The sequence below is a fragment of the Salvelinus alpinus genome, chromosome 10, assembly GCF_045679555.1.
Source record: "Salvelinus alpinus chromosome 10, SLU_Salpinus.1, whole genome shotgun sequence".
In the NCBI taxonomy this organism is placed as follows: domain Eukaryota; kingdom Metazoa; phylum Chordata; class Actinopteri; order Salmoniformes; family Salmonidae; genus Salvelinus; species Salvelinus alpinus.
Window position 1 is genome coordinate 28,384,924 of NC_092095.1, and position 18,888 is coordinate 28,403,811.

Sequence of the window (18,888 nt, forward strand, 5' to 3'; positions counted from 1 at the left end):
TCTTAGTCCTGACCAGAAATAGCCAGCAAGCCTCCCGGCCCGCCACAAGGAGTCGCTAGAGCGCAATGAGCCAAGTAAAGGCCCCCCGGCCAAACCTTCCCCTAACCCGGACGACGCTGGGCCAATTGTGCGCCTCCCTATGGGACTCCCAATCATGGCCGGTTGTGATACAGCCCGGGATTGAACCCGGGTCTGTAGCGACGCCTCTAGCACTGCGATGCAGTACCTTAGACTGCTGCGCCACTCGGGAGAGCCAGACATCAACATTGTTAACAACAACATTAACCTCCAAGTTATATAAGCTACTTCACTCACTGACTGTTGTCCTGTGGGGATTTACAGTATACACACTATAAACACAGTTTTGGTGACAAGATTAATAAAAAAACTAAATTCTAATGACTTATCCTGGAAAATAATTTAAAACAGCCTACACAGTCAATGATTCTGGTGTTTCCTCCACCATACCAGCTCTCATTACCCAAGGAAGCGTGCCCCTTCCTGCCTTGTCAGCTGTTCCGTAACTGAATTATGGGAGCTGTCCACTGACCCCAGGGGTCACAGTCTGCGTCCCAAATGGCACCCTATTCCCTATGTAGTGTATTATTATTTATTTTTTTATATTTAAAAAATAGGGAATAGGATGCCATTTGGGACAAAGTCAGAGTGCTCCAGGAGACCTTTTCCCAGAGAGATCCCCCAGCCCCTACTCCAGCCCCCAGTCTCAAACCGCCAACACACGTCATCAGACAAACAGGAGTATCCTGGGGATACTGACAAGGTAAAAATCTGTCGTTCTGCCCCTGAACAAGGCAGTTAACCCACTGTTCCCCAGTAGGCCATCATTGTAAATAAGAATTTGTTCTTGACTGACTTGCCTAGTTAAATATATATATATATATTTTTTTAAACAGGACCACGAGGCAGACACTCCCATCTCCCCCTGCTTCTAGACCTCTTCCTTCCTTTCTCACAACCTTGTCACATGTTAGCCGACTCACCACTCGACTGAGGACACACACGCTCTTCTGGACCGTCTCCCTGGTGACGTCAGCCAGTCGGACCTTCAGGGACTGAAAAGGAAAAACAACCAACGTTTTGAGGCCTACACCTAATGGCACGTCAGCAAACAGTCAACAAACAGTCAGCAAACAGTCAGCAAACAGTCAGCAAACAGTCAGCAAACAGTCAGCAAACAGTCAGCAAACATAACCACAGAGAGAGCAAAGAAGAGACACTACTCTGCTTTATTTTCTGTAAAGCAGCAGAAGACACGAATAGCTGTGTCTCTTGAATATTAAAGTGCCACGACGGGGAACCAACCTTAGCCTCTATTTGGCGATAGCAGGAGACTCCATACACACACTTCATATCTGCTCCACTGAAAGGAGGGAGGTGAAAGTACACGGTGTCTGCAAAACAAAACAGCAACGGCTATTACGAAGAAGGATCTTCTTGCAATAAATGTGATGTGTGGTTGTTGTTCCTACAAACCTTAGGCTAGTTAACTACACTGACTGTAGGTCACTCGGGATCTGCCAAAGTTGATTAAATGTAAACATTTAATTACATATAACATCTCTGGACCGTTACTGTTCTCTCTATTTAATTAGGCTGATGGTTAATTAGCCAATGAAGCATGCAACAATCATTTCTGCATTGGCAAATTCAAATTACACAGTAGACTGAACATCTGTTGTTGTGGCATTAAAACATAACTGAACTATCTGTGACTTCAATAACCTGACAAGAGATTCCAAGCATTTGACAGTTATTACAGTTACATAAAGCTAATAGGAGCATCAAGAGGACAACATAAAAAAGGAGGAAACGGTTGTCCCTTGTCTACTGTGGATTGTATGTGGATACAAGGAGCAATGGAAATTCATTCGATTTGATGAGAAAAGGTCGGGTCGCCTCTGGACCAACGGCCATGATGATGAGGGAGTGGTTTTCTAATGTTGTAAGGCTGACTCCGATAGCTACAGGAACACAGCAGCAACCAAGAACCCATCACATCTCTACAAGGCCAGTGAGTGATTAAGCAGGCAGGGCCAAGCAGTCAGGATGGGCCACAGCTGTATTGCCTTGTGCATTTCCCTCCCCAGTAGCACTAAGCTGCTCTACTCCCATGAACTCTGCCATCCCATGCACGAGTCTGTCTCGTGTTGTTGATGCTGTTGCTTTTATAGCCTGACTGCACTGCAGCAGAATCGCTCAGTAATAAAATCTACTGCGTCACAGAGGGTTTATTTGCATCCTTCAAGCAAGCAGCCGCTGAACAAACACACACACTGGGCCTACAGTGTGAAATAAGGAATAGCTGAGGACTGAAAAATATTGGGAGTGTAATTAGGCTAATACTCAGTCTCCTAAAGCTGTATGTAGGACCTATAACCACAGAACAAGAATGAGATTCTAATTCTATGGCTATAACAAACTTCTTAAAGGGGGGGCTGAACCTGATTTAGCCTAGGTTTCAATTCTCCTCATTAGGAAATGCGACGGAATGAGATTTGCGTTTTGGAAGGGTGATTTGATGTGGATGTCTTTTGTGTATGTGTTCGAACGTGGGAATCGTTCTGCCAAAACAATACACAGTTACAGTCACTCACCCTTTCAGATAACTTTCCTCGGCGTAAACATCACTGACTAACTGAAATGGTCCACCCACACAGGCAGTGTGGTGAAGGCGCAACAGCGCCTCTTCAACCTCAGGAGGATGAAGAAATTTGGCTTGTCACCTAAAACCCTCAAACTTTTACAGATGCACAATTGAGAGCATCCTGTCGGGCTGTATCACCGCCTGGTACACGGCAACTGTATCACCGCCCACAACCGCAGGCTACATTTGCTAAGGAATTATGCCATTGGTGCTGTGCAAATCAAAAGTCCAGGATGATGTGTTGCGATTGTGTAGGGCTATATTTTTGCAGTTCAGTTAAGGCAATAAAATAACTGGGAGCACGTCCCAAACGGCACCCTGTTCTCTATGTAGTGCACTACTTTTGACCATGGAGCAATAGAAACCAGAGAGCTCTCACTCTCCTTAGCACCATATCCATGTCCCCTCCCCAGTCCCTACACCAATCATTGATCCCTCTATTGACAGAGCCACTCACGTGACAGACAGGTGTCATCTAGGCTCTCTAGTGCCACGAAAGAACAGGTGAGGTGTAGGACCCACACAACTACCCCCACAGAGAGGTCTCTCTCTCCCTAACTGCAGTTCTGAGGGGAGGGGGAGTGAGGCTCTAAGATACCCCACACCAAGGATGCATCCCAAATGGCACCTATACCCTATATAGTGCACTACTTTTACCCAGGTCCCAGAGAGAGAGGGTTGTGCGGTTTGCACAACGCATCACCGGGGGAAAACTACCTGCCCTCCAGGACACCTACAACACCCGATGTCACAGGAAGACCAAAAAGATCAGGACAACAACTACCCGAACCCCTGCCTGTTCACCCTGCTACCATCCAGAAGGCGAGATCAGTAAAGGTGCATCCAAGCTGGGACAGAGAGACTGAAAAACAGCTTCTATCTCAAGGCCATCAGACTGTTAAACAGCCATCACTAACACAGAGGCTGCTGCCTACATACAGACTTGAAATCATTGGCCACTTTAATAAATGGAACACTAGCCACTTTTATAATGCCACTTTAAAATGTTTACATATCTTGCATTACTCATCTCATATTTATATACTGTATTCTATACTATCTATTGCATCTTAGCCTATGCGCTCGGACATTGCCCATCCATATATTTATATATTCGTATTCCATTCCTTTACATATATTTGTGCTTATTAGGTATTGTGGAATTGTTAGATAATACTTGTTAGATATTGCTGCACTGTCGGAACTAGAAGCACAAGCATTTCGCTACACTCGCAATAACATCTGCTAACCATGTGTATGTGACCAATACATTTGATTTGAACTTTAAACACTAACTAGGTCTTGTGTCTGGAAGTAGCTTAGACTAGCTAGTAAGCTAGATAACTTTTTTCTCCAATTAGCTTCAAATCATCAGGTGTGTACTTTGTGGCAAAATGGGTTTGACTTTGGATAGCTGATCTGTTGGGCTAGTTAGGGACTGTCAATAAATTACACAATGTAAATGGGACAATATTTTAATGTTGCACACCTTTTAGTTGTCTCTTTATATGCTTTCAATATTTGTAGATTAAAACCTCAATGCAACTTTCAATTGTAGAAATTAAAGTCATTGAAATGTGAGCTATTGACATTTAAAAATATATTGTCCCATGTACATTGTGTAATTTACTGATGGTTCCCAAATAGCCTCATAGGGATATTGAATGTCAAACCAAATTTTCTGTTTATATTAAGAACCACATTCCTGTAAAGATTAGAGAGGATCTCATGTCAAATACTGTTGAAGCAATATGGCTACAGGTTCATCTGCCTCACCTAAAGCCCATTCTGGTGGGAAGCTGCTACAGACCACCAAGTGCTAACAGTCAGTATCTGGATAACATGAGTGAAATTCTTGATAATGTATGTGATATCAACAGAGAGGTATATTTTCTGGGTGATTTAAATATTGACTGGCTTTCATCAAGCTGCCCACTCGAGAAAAAGCTTCAAACTGTAATCAGTGCCTGCAACCTGGTTCAGGTTATCAGTCAACCTACCAGGGTAGTTACAAACAGCACAGGAATGAAATCGTCAACATGTATTAATCACATCTTTACTAATGCTGTAGAAATGTTCTTGAAAGCAGTATCCAAATCCATTGGATGTAGTGATCACAATATTGTATCCATATCTAGGAAAACCAAAGTTCCAAAGGCTGGGCCTAATATAGTGTACAATAACTTTTGTGGTGAATCCTATGTTATTGATGTAAAGAATATCTGTTGGTCCGTGGTGTGTAATGAGGAGCAAACAGACACTGCACTTAACACATTTATGAAATTGCTTAAACCAGTTGCTAATAAGCATGCACCCATTAAGAAAATGACTAAAAACTGTTAAATCCCCGTGGATTGAATGGGGGAAAGAATATGGTTGAGAGAGATGAGGCAAAAAGAATGGCAAATAAGTCTGGCTGCACAACCGATTGGCAAACTTATTGCAAATTGAGAAATCATGTGACTAAACTGAATAAAAAGAAGATGAAGAAGAAACAACACTATGAAACCAAGATAAATTAAATAAAGAATGATAGAAAAAGCTTTGGAGCACCTTAAATGAAATTCTGGGAAAAAAGGCAAACTCAGCTCCACCATTCATTGAAACAGATGGCTCATTAAAATCACAAAACCAACTGATATTGCCAACCACTAATGATTTTTTAATTGGCAAGATTAGCAAATTTAGGCATAACATGCCAGCTACAAATGATGACACTACACATCCAAGCTTAACTGACAAAATTATGAAAGACAAGCATTGTAATTTTAAATTCCGTGAAGTTAGTGTGGAAGAGGTGAATTGTTTTTTTTTTGTCTTGTCAACAATGACAAGCCACCGGGGTCTGACAACTTGGATGAAAAATTACTGAGGATAACAGCGGACGATATTGCCACTCCTATTTGCCACATCTTCAATTTAAGCCTATTAGAAAAGTGTGTGCCCTCAAGCTTGGAGGGAAGCAAAAGTCATTCCGCTACCTAAGAATGCTAAAGCCCCCTTTATTGGCTTAAATAGCCGACCAATCAGCCTTTTGCCAACCCATAGTAAACTTTTGAAAAGAATTGTGTTTGACAAGATACAAATGCTATTTTACAGTAAACAAATTGAGAAACTTTCAGCATGCTTATAGAAAATTACATTCAACAAGCACAGCACTTACACAAACAACAGATGATTGGATGAGAGAAATTGATGATAAAAAGATTTTGGGGGCTGTTTTGTTAGACTTCAGTGCGGCCTTTGACATTATCGATCATAGTCTGCTGCTGGCAAAACTTGTGTTATGGCTTTACACCCCCTGCTATATTGTGGATAAAGAGTTACCTGTCTAACAGAACACATAGGGTGTTCTTTAATGGAAGCCTCTCCAACATAATCCAGATAGAATCAGGAATTCCCCAAGGCAGCTGTCTAGGCCCTTTACATTTTTCAATCTTTACTAATGAATTGCCACTGGCTTTGAGGAAAGCCAGAATGCCTATGTATTCAAATGACTCAACACTATACATGTCAGCTACTACAGCGACTGAAATGACTGCAACACTTAACAAAGAGTTGCAGTTAGTTTCAGAGTGGGTGCCAAGGAATAGGTTAGTCCTAAATATTTCTAAAACTAAAAGCATTGTATTTGGGGCAAATCATTCACTAAACCCTAAACCTCAACAAAATATTGTAATAAATAATGTGGAAATTGAGCAAAGTTGAGGTGACTAAACTGCTTGGAGTTACCCTGGATTGTAAACTGTCATGGTCAAAACATATTGATACAACAGTAGCTAAGATGTGGAGAACTATGTCCATGATAAGAACCTGATCTACATTCTTGACAGCACTGTCAACAAGGCAGGTCCTACAGGCCCTAGATTTGTTACACCTGGACTACTGTCCAGTCGTGTGGTCAGGTGCCACAAAAAAGGACTTATGGAAATTGCAATTGGTTCAGAACAGGGCAGCACGGCTGGCCCTTGGATGTACACATAGAGCTAATATTAATAATATGCATGTCAATCTCTTCTGGCTCAAAGTGGAGGAGAAATTGACTTCATCACTGCTTGTATTTATGAGAGGTATTGACATGTTGTATGCACCGAGCTGTCTGTTTGAACTACTGGGGCACAGCTCGGACACCCATGCATAACCCACAAGACATGCCACAAGAGTTCTCTTCACAGTCCCCAAGTCCAGAACAGACAATGGAAGGCACACAGTACTAAATAGAGCCATGACTAAAGGGAACTCTATTCCACATCAAGTAACTCATGCAAGCAGTAAAATTTGATTAAAAAAAACAGATAAAAAAAAAACACCTTATGGAACAGCGGGGACTGTGAAGCAACACAAACATAGGCACAGACACATGCACACACACACGATAGCATACGCACTACACACACATGGACACATGGATTTTGTACTGTATATATGTGGTAGTGGTGGAGTAGGGGCCTGAGGGCACATGGTCTGTGAATGTATTGTAATGTTTTTAAAATTGTATAAACTGCCTTCATTTTGCTGGACCCCAGGAAGAGGAGGATCCATAATAAATACGAATACAATTAAAATTGACCATGGGCATTAAGATCGGGTACTGGGCAGCTGTGCTCCGAATTGATGATTACTTGGGTGCTGCCATCTGTGAGCATGTGAGCATGTGGCCAGGATTGAAATAAACGGAAAAGTGTTACGGTACCCTTCATTCTGTGACATACAATTACTTTATAATTATCTCACAAATCTCCATTTTGGACAAGTGACTTTATGACCAAAATTATCCTATTTACACGTTGTAGTCAATTTTGGCACTAGAATAACGGTTTCTGACTCGTATCGATGCCACATAGGACGTTTTCGAAAGGAGAAGTTTCTTTTATGGTTCAGTCGTACTTCAATATTGTTCACTCCCTCTCTTTCAGAGGGGTTGGGTTCAATGCGGAAGACACATTCAGTTGTACAACTGACTACAACACAACAAGCTAGGCAGGCCAGCAGACCAAAGGTAAATCACATCACATGATGAGTGCTAACTAACGAGCCAGCCTGTTGGCCTCAGTGATATTATGAACAGAAGGAGGCTTTGACAAGATGGAGGGCCTCAGGGCAACACTACCCAACAGAGCAACACCATCACAGTCATCCACTGCACCACAGCTAGGCTATAAAACTAGCCTTCCTGCTGATTCTGCATTCTAACATGAGCAGTAGCCTTTTAAGACCGAAGCCAAACATGATGACAAAGATATGTAGTCTATTTTTCCACTGAGGTAATGGTGACTCATCAGCAGAGATTATTTTTACTTCATTTATTTAACTATCAATTTACCAGGTAAGTTGGCTGAGAACAGTCTTGCAGGGGCAAAGAGAGGGGTTGAATGTTCCACTCCACATTTTGTTGAAACTATCAGTAGCAGTGTAATAACAAATGTGGGAGAGATGGACAGATAAGAAAGAAAAGAAGCAGAAGTGACTGGGTGCATCCCAAATTGCACCCAATGGGCCCTGGTCAAAAGTAGTGCACTATAAAGGGAATAGAGTGCCATTTGGGACACAACCTATGTACCTTCTTGGTAGTTGTGTGCCCCGTCAGGCAGGGCTAGGAAAGGCAGGTACTTCCACTCCTCAGGCAGGTTGTTGCTGTCATGGCCCTCCTCAGGGATGAGTGGAGGGTAGGAGTATTCCACCTGAGGAGAGAGAGAGAGAGAGAGAGAGAGAAAACAAAGCAAAAATAATGATACAATACCCAGTATCCGTCCTACTACCCCACAAAACTCAAACACTAGCTATCTTAGGCAAGGACCAGATTGACTTAGCATAGCCCAGGGAGTAAAATGACTCAACTAAAAGCAAGTAGGGCAAATGCACACAATTCGAAAATATGGCTCTTAATTTGTTAGGGAAAATAATAGCTCATACACTGTGTACAGTAAGGACAACATGCATAACAACAGTAGCACAGATGAAGAGAGCTATTCACACTCATCATCATGTGACTATGAGTCACAGCATCCTCAAGATATTGTGCGGAACATGTTCAAGGTCCTGTTTGTTATCAGCTGTTCATCAACTTGTTCAACAAGACGCCTGTAGCTTTGTGGTGGAAATAGAATACAACTTTGTCCATCCAGAATGGAAATGTTTCTTTGGCATCACCTTCCATAAAAAATGATCACATACACATACATTCTCACATCATCACATTTAAACCAGGCAGTCCATCATGTTACATACACGACCAACATAGAGGACATTGATACATCATCACATTTAAACCAGTCAGTCCATCATGTTACATACACGACCAACATAGAGGACATTGATACATCATCACATTTAAACCAGTCAGTCCATCATGTTACATACACGACCAACATAGAGGACATTGATACATTCACTCACAACTGACCGCTGTCCCAACTGCACTGGATAGATCAGTACATGTACTGATACAATTGACTTTGCATTTAGTAGTCCAACAGCACAATGAACGAAGGAATGTTTGAACACGTTTTTCTTGGCCATGGGCATTCTGAACCGCCAGCCATCGACAGCCAGTGCCTTCTTTCTGGTTGCCTTGTTGAACAGACTGCTCAAATGTGCCGGTGGTCGACCAATTACTTTGCTGGCTGTGTTTACTATTTTGGTCAGGCCAAAGGCCAAATAACCACAACCTTGGCAAATAGTACATAATATGTAATGTGCAATTATTATGCAATTGCTCATTTATACTGGCTACATTTGCTAAGGAATTATGCCATTGGTGCTGTGCAAATCAAAAGTCCAGGATGATTTGTTGCAATTGTGAAACTGTAGGGCCATATTTTTGCAGTTAAGAAAAAGGCAATAAAATAACTGGGAGTAAGCCCCAAACGGCACCCTATTCTCTATGTAGTGCACTACTTTTGACCATGGAGCAATAGAAACCAGAGAGCTCTCACTCTCCTTAGCACCATGTCCCCTCCCCAGTCCCTACACCAATCATTGATCCCTCTATTGACAGAGCCACTCACGTGACAGACAGGTGTCATCTAGGCTCTCTAGTGCCACGAAAGAACAGGTGAGGTGTAGGACCCACACAACTACCCCCACAGAGAGGTCTCTCTCTCCCTAACTGCAGTTCTGAGGGGAGGGGGAGTGAGGCTCTAAGATACCCCACACCAAGGATGCATCCCAAATGGCACCTATACCCTATATAGTGCACTACTTTTACCCAGGTCCCAGAGAGAGAGATTTTTGTTTCTTCTCACTTTTGTTTATTTCACTTTCTTTGGCAATGTAAACATATGTTCTCATGCCAATAAAGCCTCTTTGAAATGAATTGATAGACAGAGAGAAAAAGCAAGAGAGAGACAAAGTCAGCGAGGCCCCCCTGCCAGAAAGACAAGAACCTAATCTAGTGATACCCAGTCTAACCCAGTAGGTCTCCTATCAGGTAACAAGACAATACCACTCCACCTCCCTGTCCGTGTCCCAAATTCCACCATATCCCCTATATAGTGCACTACATTTGACAAGACACCCTTAGGACTCTGGTCAAAAGTAATGCACTATAAAAGGGAATAGTGTCATTTGAGATGCAGCCTACCCCTCGAGCGAACACCTAGGCTATTACCTGACAAAGAAAATCCTCTGTCTGGTCTGGTCTGTTTTTAACCGGTTTGGTGCTAGTGATCACAAGGGAAAGGGGGTGGGTTTGGGCCCGTTTGTCACGCACACACACACAACCCCCTTTTATCCATCTGTCAGAATGAGCAGCAGCTGGGTCTCCGAGAGCTCTGAAACAGGCAGACTTTCTTCAGGACAAAGGGGCAGGCAGGCAGTAAGGTGGAGAGCAGCCAGTAACAAAGAAACAGAACACAAAGTGGTCGTTGTTGTCTTGTTGAACTTCTTGCAGCAGGCTGTTGGCTCTGTGGTGCATTAAAGGTAGGGCACTAAGACATGGCTAAGATGGCGTTAACGGAACAGAAACTGACAGAGCCTAATATAAATTTAATTGAAGAAGAATATTTTTTCCAGTCTGTGGCTGCAATGCAAAACAAGTCGGAGCCTAGGATTTTCTGTTATTTTTTTTAAAAATTATAAAGACTTATGTGCGTGCAGTAGGCTGGGCTACTTTATTGAGCAGGAGCTAATGAGCATAACTCACACACATACAGCAAGGCCTGTGGGCAAATTGTGTTTGTTGAAAACATGTGCAGTAAATCTCCCCATCCGTTCTTTATGGGAGACTGCTGGCCTATTTGTGTACCTCTGGAGGGATAGCCCCTCCTCTTCAGAAGCTCTGTAGATAATAACTCAAGTTTATTGCAATAATCTTCTTGTCCCTGTTAATTTCGCACACACACACCCTTTCACTAGGTTACTAACCAGGTGTAAACACTGTCCTTAGGCCTTGTTATGAACATTATATGCAGCGTGTCTGTCAAGCTCTCCTTCACTTGACAGTGACTCTCTAAACTTTATCCTAATCCCTAAAAACCAAAACCACAGTTACAACATTGCAGGCTGTGACTGTGGATATCTCTTTGGATTTGCCAATAATAGGTTATTTAACAGTCACAGAACTGAGGCAGTACAGTATAGGCAATTAGTGCAAACATTGGCAGGATGAAATACAAAACTCTGGCCAAGAGTGAGTTATTGAGCCATGGAGAGACAAGATCTCAGATGAAATCTCATGTCAGTTAAAAGTGCAAATGAATGCACAGTTTCAGTACTTGGCATTGATTGCAGTTGATAAATGGTGCACAGGCATCATACCATCTCTTACATATAAGCCTGTTATCAGTGTGCCTCTGGGCCCATATAAATCTAGATAGTTGTGATGAAGCCTAACTTCGCCATGCACTACCATGAATTGTAGGTAAACCAACAAGGTGGTCTCTGATTGTTTACAACTGTGTTAGCTATGTAAAGAAGATGCTGTGTTAGTAATACCCTCCTGGTCTACCCCATAAGTGCTCTTCCATAAGCAACAAGTGACCAATGACTTCCTTCCAAGCAGCAGTGTGTGTCTGTCAACCACTGGTCGGTAGAACAGAACAGGAACGGTCCCTGGGTGGGTTGTTGTTGCTGATCAGTCAAATACCCATTTGACTCGCACCCTCACTCAGGCATTACCCAATGCTCGACGTGTTGTGTAGCCTAGTAGGAGCAGCTCTCCAGTGCATTTTCTGCTACGAAAAAAAACTGGCACAAGGAGCTAGTTAGCATGCCACCCAAGCTTGACGTACCTGACAGCCTTTCTTGTGGTGAAATCCGACCACCACGATATGCAACACTGGTCCCTTGAGTTCCTCTTTGCCATGCGACTCCATGGCCGCAGATATTTGGGCAGTTATGTGTTGTTTTTCACTTGAGAGATCAATGTAAACAGGGTTGGAACGGGCGGTGCTGCTTCTGCTCCTCGAATCAACGTCCGCAGTCACACAATCAACGCAATGGATTTTCTCTTCCTCTTCGTCTGTTCCAGTCAGGTTGCAGTAGTAGGATGACGTCACTCAAATGTAGCGCCATCGCTTGGGTATTGATTTCACCAGTGTTTTACATGAGTTGGCCCACTGAATGCATCACGTAAACTTTTTTTCTGTTCTGTTTGGGCTATTAAATGATTATTTCCTTTAAAAATGTATTTATCATAATACAAAACAGCGCAGCGCTGGAGTAAAAATAGAAATGAGTGCAATTCTTCTTTAAATCTGTATTGGCGGATCGCAACCAACTGAAATGTGCATACACCGCCACCTACTGTAGTGGAGTTTAAGGCCGGTCGGCCTCCTTACTAATCTGTTTCTCTTATCTAGCCCTGTGTTTCCGCCTACTGTTCTGGAGTGTACATGCATTACACTGTGACACAAAAAGGTTAGGAAAAGGGAAGAAACCTACACCCATTACAACCTTCCACTACTTGGCCCTATCTGATCCTACACCAGGGGGGCAGCCTGTGAGGACAGGACACTAATTAAACACACCTAACTCTTCTGCAGTAAAATCTCGTACACCCAAAGTACTTCTCTGCAGCTGCCACCACAACATTTATGTTCTGTGATTTACGTTCCATTTCTGCAGTACAGTTGATAACCATGGCTATGAACGCTAAAGAACCCAACCTTACTGAAGTACATATTATTCCTATCACTCTCTTTTGGCCATGGCCTACTCACAGGGATCGTTAGGATCCCTCGCCCTGGACCAATCTTCCTCTACTACACTCTTCACTGCCTCAGCATATGACACCTTCTGTACCACTTTGATCCTGGCAACCTCAACCTGCCTTTCTCTCACCGGACACCTCTGATCTCCAGCACCATGGGCACCCCTACAGTTAACACACACTTTTCCCACCGATAATAGACATTCCCTTGTCTCATGCCCTTCTGCACATTTTCACATCTAGAAATCTCCCTCCTACACACTGCTGCAACATGAACACTGGACTTTTGTCGGGTGAAGACTCAGCAGGACAGACCGAATCTGCGTCGCACCCAACGACGGGTACCACCGTCTGTGTTCGACTGTTGTAGTCTGATGATTCCTATCGTCCATTTTTCAGTCGATTACTTCCGTCTTTTTCAAACTAAACATGGCGGCCACCCCAGCTACAAATCCATCACAGTTGCTCCCACTTGGTTTGTTTGATTTTGTTAATAATTTTAATGTCCAGCTAGCTTTACAGATACCAAGTACGTTGTTAACGCTTGAAGTCGTGTTGCGACAGTTACAGGTTTGACAGATATGAAATGCAGGAGTCATGTTAGCAGTAGCATGTCCGCATTGCTAAGGTATAGCACTGGTAAAGTTGGTTTGAGATTCGACATTCGGACGTTCAAACACCAGTAGCTCGTTAACGATTTGAGCTACAGACCTTAGGCTCTTTATGAAAGAAAAATGTGTACAACATTTCACAGGTTTTAATTTTCCCCGATTCTGACCCGAGTTTAAATAATCGCACAGCAACGGTGTAGGCAGCCTAGCGCATGGTCAACGCAACAAGTTAGGGACCATCAACGAAGTGCATGATCAAACTATTCAAATTTCAATAACTCTTTGATCATATAGAAACTTCAAACCAACGTTAAAACTGTTCAGAAGGGAGGGACACATGCTGCACATCTTTTTTTTTTGCCTCAATTAATGTTACAAAATGTTATAACAATTTCTACATGTTAGATGTAACGATTTTTGTTCTGTGGTAACATGGTCGTTCCATCAATTCAGTGCCTTTTGAGAAGTGTAATTTGGTTTAAAAAAAATATGAAAAAGATTTCACCTCTTTTTAACATTGTCATAAAGAGCATATGTTCAACTTCATAAACAGGTTTTCCCATCTCAAGAGATTAAATAAAAAAGGACTATATTAAAGCTGCAATATGTCACTTTTTGGGTGACCCTACTAAATTCCCATAGAAATGGGTTATAGATCTGTCATTCTCATTGAAAGCAATCTAAGAAGCGGTAGATCTGGTCTCTGTGTTATTTCTATGCTTCCTGTTCGTTATTGCGTCTTTTGGTTTTGTACACCAGCTTCAAACAGATGAAAAATAAAAATGTTGGTTATGGAAAAGATATTTGACGATGGTACAATAATTCTCTACACTATGCTTGCTTGTTTTGTCAGAAACTGAAATTAGGTGAACTATTTGAATTTTAGCAACCAGGAAATGGTGGAGCAATTTCTGCATAGTGCACCTTTAACTGCCAAATAAAGTAACTTTTTTTTTCTTCCTTTGTTTAACTAGGCAAGTCAGTTAAGAACACATTCTTATTTACAATGACGGCCTAGGAACAGTGGGTTAACTGCCTTGTTCAGGAGCAGAACAATAGATTTTTACCTTGTCAGCTCAGGGATTCAATCTAGCAACCTTTCGGTTACTGGCCCAATGCTCTAACCACTGGGCTACCTGGGGTTGACAAGTTCATCTTAAAAACCGCTAGATGGCGCTATTATTCAATGACGTCATACATACATCTGCACTGCCGGTAAAACACTCGTCCCCTGGCGACCGGTTCGTACATAAGTCATCCTCCATTCAGGCTGCAAAGGTGTCGGTTTCCTCCTTAACTTGATTGAAAGGCCCGTTGGTGAAAAACAAAACTGAAAAATATGCTTACTGTCTTAATAAAACACTATTTTCCACCACTGTGCTAGAGTGACTAATGCTACTTCCCGATGTTGAACACAGCCAAGGGTAAACAAAAGATTGGCTGAACTTGGTATGCAACATTCGTAAATTGTCAGAAAATCCGAAAATGGTGGTGGAAAATTGTGTTTTATTAAGACGGTAGGCATATTTCCCCCTTTTTTAAGCTGGCGGACCATTAAATCACGTTGAGGAAACGACACCTATGCAGCCTGAATGGAGAATGTTTTATGTACGAAGTGGTTTCCGGGGGACATGAGTGTATCATTGAGTCCAGACGATAGTGAATAATAGCGCCCTCTAGCGTCTTTCAAGGCTACCATAAATCCCCTTTTATTTTTTTATTTCACCTTTATTTAACCAGGTAGGCCAGTTGAGAACAAGTTTTCATTTACAACTGCGACCTGGCCAAGATAAAGCAAAGCAGTGCGACAAAAACAACAGCACAGAGTTACACATAAACAAATGTGCAGTCAATAACACAATAGAAAAATCTATGTACAGTGTGTGCAAATGTAGAAGAGTAGGGAAGTAAGGCAATAAATAGGCCATAGAGCCACATATTCTAAGTCAGAACCATCCAGAGTAGTGATGCTGGACGGGCAGGCAGGTGCGGGCAATGATCGGTTGAAGAGCATTCATTTAGTTTTACTTGCATTTAAGAGCAGTTGGAGGCCACGGAAGGAGAGTTGTATGGAATTGAAGCTGGAGGTTAGTTAACACAGTGTCCAAAGAAGGTCCAGAAGTTTACAGAATGGTGTCATCTGTGTAGAGGTGGATCAGAGAATCACCAGCAGCAAGAGCGATATCATTGATGTATACAGAGAAGAGAGTCGGCCCGAGAATTGAACCCTGTGGCACCCCCATAGAGACTGCCAGAGGTACGGACAACAGGCCCTCCGATTTGACAAACTGAACTCTATCAGAGAAGTAGTTGGTGGACCAGTCGAGGCAGTCATTTGAGAAACCAGGGTTGTCGAGTCTGCCAATAAGAATGTGGTGATTGACAGAGTCGAAGCCTTGGCCAGGTCGATGAATACGGCTGCACAGTATTGTCTCTTATCGATGGCGGTTATGATATCGTTTAGGACTTTGAATGTGGCTGAGGTACACCCATGACCAGCTCTGAAACCAGATTGCATAGCGGAGAAGGTACAGTGGGATTCTAAATGGTCGGTAATCTGTTTATTAACTTGGCTTTCAAAGACCTTACAAAGGCAGAGTAGGATAGATATAGGTCATGCAAGTAATCATGTGATTTCAACATATCCTCTTTGTGTTCTCTTCCAGAGCTCGTGGACAAATGTATAGGTTCCCGAATCCATATTGTCATGAAAAACGACAAAGAAATTGTTGGCACCCTGTTGGGTTTCGATGATTTTGTCAGTATCCTTTCTGGAAATGTCCTACAAAACGTCTCATTATTTGTCGTTCATTTTAATGAAGGTTTTGCACTTTAGCAGTAGTTTTGCAATCTATTCAATTCAAACATTGTTACTGTAGTCATTTATGCTAAACAAAAATATAAACGCAACATGCAATCATTTAATTGACTTTACTGAGTTACAGTTCATATGAGGAAATCAGTCAATTGAAATAAATTCATTAGGCCCTAATCTATGGATTAAACATGACTGGGAATACAGATATGGTATATGTGACCAACAGATGCATAAAAATATGGGCCTTAGGATCTCGTCACAGTATTTTTGTGTATTCAAATTGCCATTGATAAAACGCAATTGTGTTCATTGTCCGTAGCTTATGCCTGCCCATACCATAACCCCACCATGGGGCACTCTGTTCACAACGTTGACATCGGAAAACCGCTCACCCACACAACGCCATCTGCGGATGTGAGGTCGGTTGGACGTACTGCCAAATTCTCTAAAACGATGTTGGAGGCAGCTTATGGTAGAGAAATTAACATTCAATTATCTTGCAACAGCTCTGGTGGACATTCCTGCAGTTAGCTGTGGCATGGTGCTGTGTGACAAAACTGCACATTTTAGTGACCTTTTATTGTCCCCAGCACAAAGTGCACCTGTGTAACGACCATGCTGTTTAATCAGCTTCTTGATATGTCACACCTGTCAGGTGAATGGATTATCTTGGCAAAGGAGAAATGCTCAATAACAGGGATGTAAACAAATTTGTGCATATAGAACATTTCTGATATCACTTTTTTCAGCCCATGTACCATGGGACGAACGATTTACATGCTATTATATTTCTGTTCAGTGTATATTGTCAGTAAATATACAGTTGATCCTTCACCCACCGCTTCAGACATGGTGTTGGAGGACGTGACAGAATTGTAAGTACTTTCACCCATTAAATCCTTTCAGATCTGATGATTCTGGACATGTTTTATCCTTCTCCTTAATGACTGTGTATTTTAGTGAAATCACACCGGAGGGAAGAAGGATAACCAAACTGGACCAGATCCTACTCAACGGCAACAACATCACCATGGTAGGTGTAACGAGGTCATGCTGCTTGCTTAACTTTAAGCCTATTCTCAACCGGCTGGTAGAGCATGTTTTGACAATGGATTTATAAGTGGATATGAAAACAACCTACACTTGAACTTAATTGGTCAACTCCCCCAGCACCACTTTACATAATTTTGTATATTTTTGAGTTCCTGCGGTTCAGTGTTGTGGCACTCTAACTTTGCCCACTTAGAGCGCTATAAGAAAACTCAGTCACTAAAGAATATGGGATAAAAGGCAGGAATTCAGTTGGTGAGGGATTAATATTGCACCATTCCTGTTAGTAGAGACCTTGAAGAGTAGGAATATGAAAATAAATAGTTTAACTGCTATTTTTTATTTTATTTTTTACATTTTGTCAGTAAAAGTGGTGGACTAAGAATAGGGTACATACATCTTTCTATAAAAATACCTATTTTGGTTCAAATATAAATTGTTGACAAAACTATATTAGGCAACATCAATTCGTTAAAGCACATTTAATGGCCAATAGGGTCAATTAATCAATATTCACATTTAAGGTCGACCTATAAAATAACTACTACAGTAATAAAAAAAACTGCACATTGTTAAGTATCTCAAAATGTAGTCTGAAGATGTGGAAGAACCTGGCTCATTTGAAATAAACTATTTTGAAGGACATTCCAGAAAACACCACCTGAAAATGCATTAATTTCAATGTAATTGAATATTCATGTTTGGACATACACAATTGCCACAATGTGACCTTAATATACAATGCTTAGCTAATACTTACCTATAAAAGCAGACCTAAAGTCATTTTTGTAATATTGTTGAAATTACTAAAAATGCTATGCAAATTGCCATTCGAGTATGGCATTGCTGGTATGACTGTTTGTCTTCTCAACCACCTGGTAGAGAGCTCTGTTGATTCCAAAATAAACATCAAGTAGATAAAAAATACTATTGGAAGTTCATTTGAGTTGTTAGTAATAGGAATTTAAGGTGAAATAATTGTTTCAACATGTTTTTCAATTAGATACAGTTAAAGGGTTAACAGTAATGCTTCCTTCCACACGAGCCCACACACCGGTATTTGATCTTGTCTTCGCAAATACACGTGACTGCCCTCTTGCAATTCGATGGCGCAGGTAGTGGTATTTCAAGCTGAACTTATCAAACACTTGCTGCATGATATATTGTCACTACTTCTTCTGTTCTAGCTCATACCTGGAGGCGAAGGGCCTGAAGTATGAAAAAAGAAGCAAAGGCTTTTTTCATGTTCTTGTGGATGTATACTTGCCTTCTCATCAGTACTTTCTTTAACCAGTTTGTGATAATGTTATATTTTGGGTTCTTTCTTTCAGTTTTGAGAAGATTTTTGTAACAAGTGTTTTCCCTAATGAAGCCTTGATAATGTGTGTACAGAGCAACAGTTGGTTTGACCTTTGACATGTAAACCATTTTTACCATGTAGTGGAACTACACATTTTTTCTTATAAATAAATCACAGAATCAAGTGTCATTGGAAATAAACAACCCCCAGTGTGTTCATTTGTAGCTCCTAAAAGGACAAGACAGACCAACACGAATGTCAGCCATGCCTAGCGGACGGGTGTCCTCTCACCTT

The 18,888-nt window shown here is 41.7% G+C and overlaps 2 protein-coding genes across 2 annotated transcripts in view; one reads left to right on the forward strand and one right to left on the reverse strand.

Moving 5' to 3' along the window:
• Positions 1-12,112, reverse strand: part of avl9 (AVL9 homolog (S. cerevisiase)) — a 31,472-nt gene extending 19,360 nt beyond the window's left edge. Inside the window, exons 1-4 of the mRNA XM_071328770.1 lie at positions 11,896-12,112; positions 8,226-8,346; positions 1,324-1,412; positions 1,002-1,073 (exon numbers count right to left, since the gene is read on the reverse strand). Of these exons, the coding sequence (XP_071184871.1) occupies positions 1,002-1,073; positions 1,324-1,412; positions 8,226-8,346; positions 11,896-11,979 (366 nt within the window). The 5' untranslated portion in view covers positions 11,980-12,112. The remainder of the gene's footprint in view (positions 1-1,001; positions 1,074-1,323; positions 1,413-8,225; positions 8,347-11,895) is intronic.
• A 1,053-nt stretch (positions 12,113-13,165) lies between these two features.
• Positions 13,166-18,794, forward strand: LOC139531857 (U6 snRNA-associated Sm-like protein LSm5). The gene is made up of 5 exons (XM_071328773.1): positions 13,166-13,290; positions 16,093-16,188; positions 17,092-17,119; positions 17,205-17,277; positions 18,482-18,794. Exons 1-5 carry the CDS (start codon positions 13,245-13,247, stop codon positions 18,512-18,514), a joined length of 276 nt encoding a protein of 91 aa, XP_071184874.1. The 5' UTR covers positions 13,166-13,244; the 3' UTR covers positions 18,515-18,794.
• The last annotated feature ends 94 nt before the right edge of the window (positions 18,795-18,888 follow it).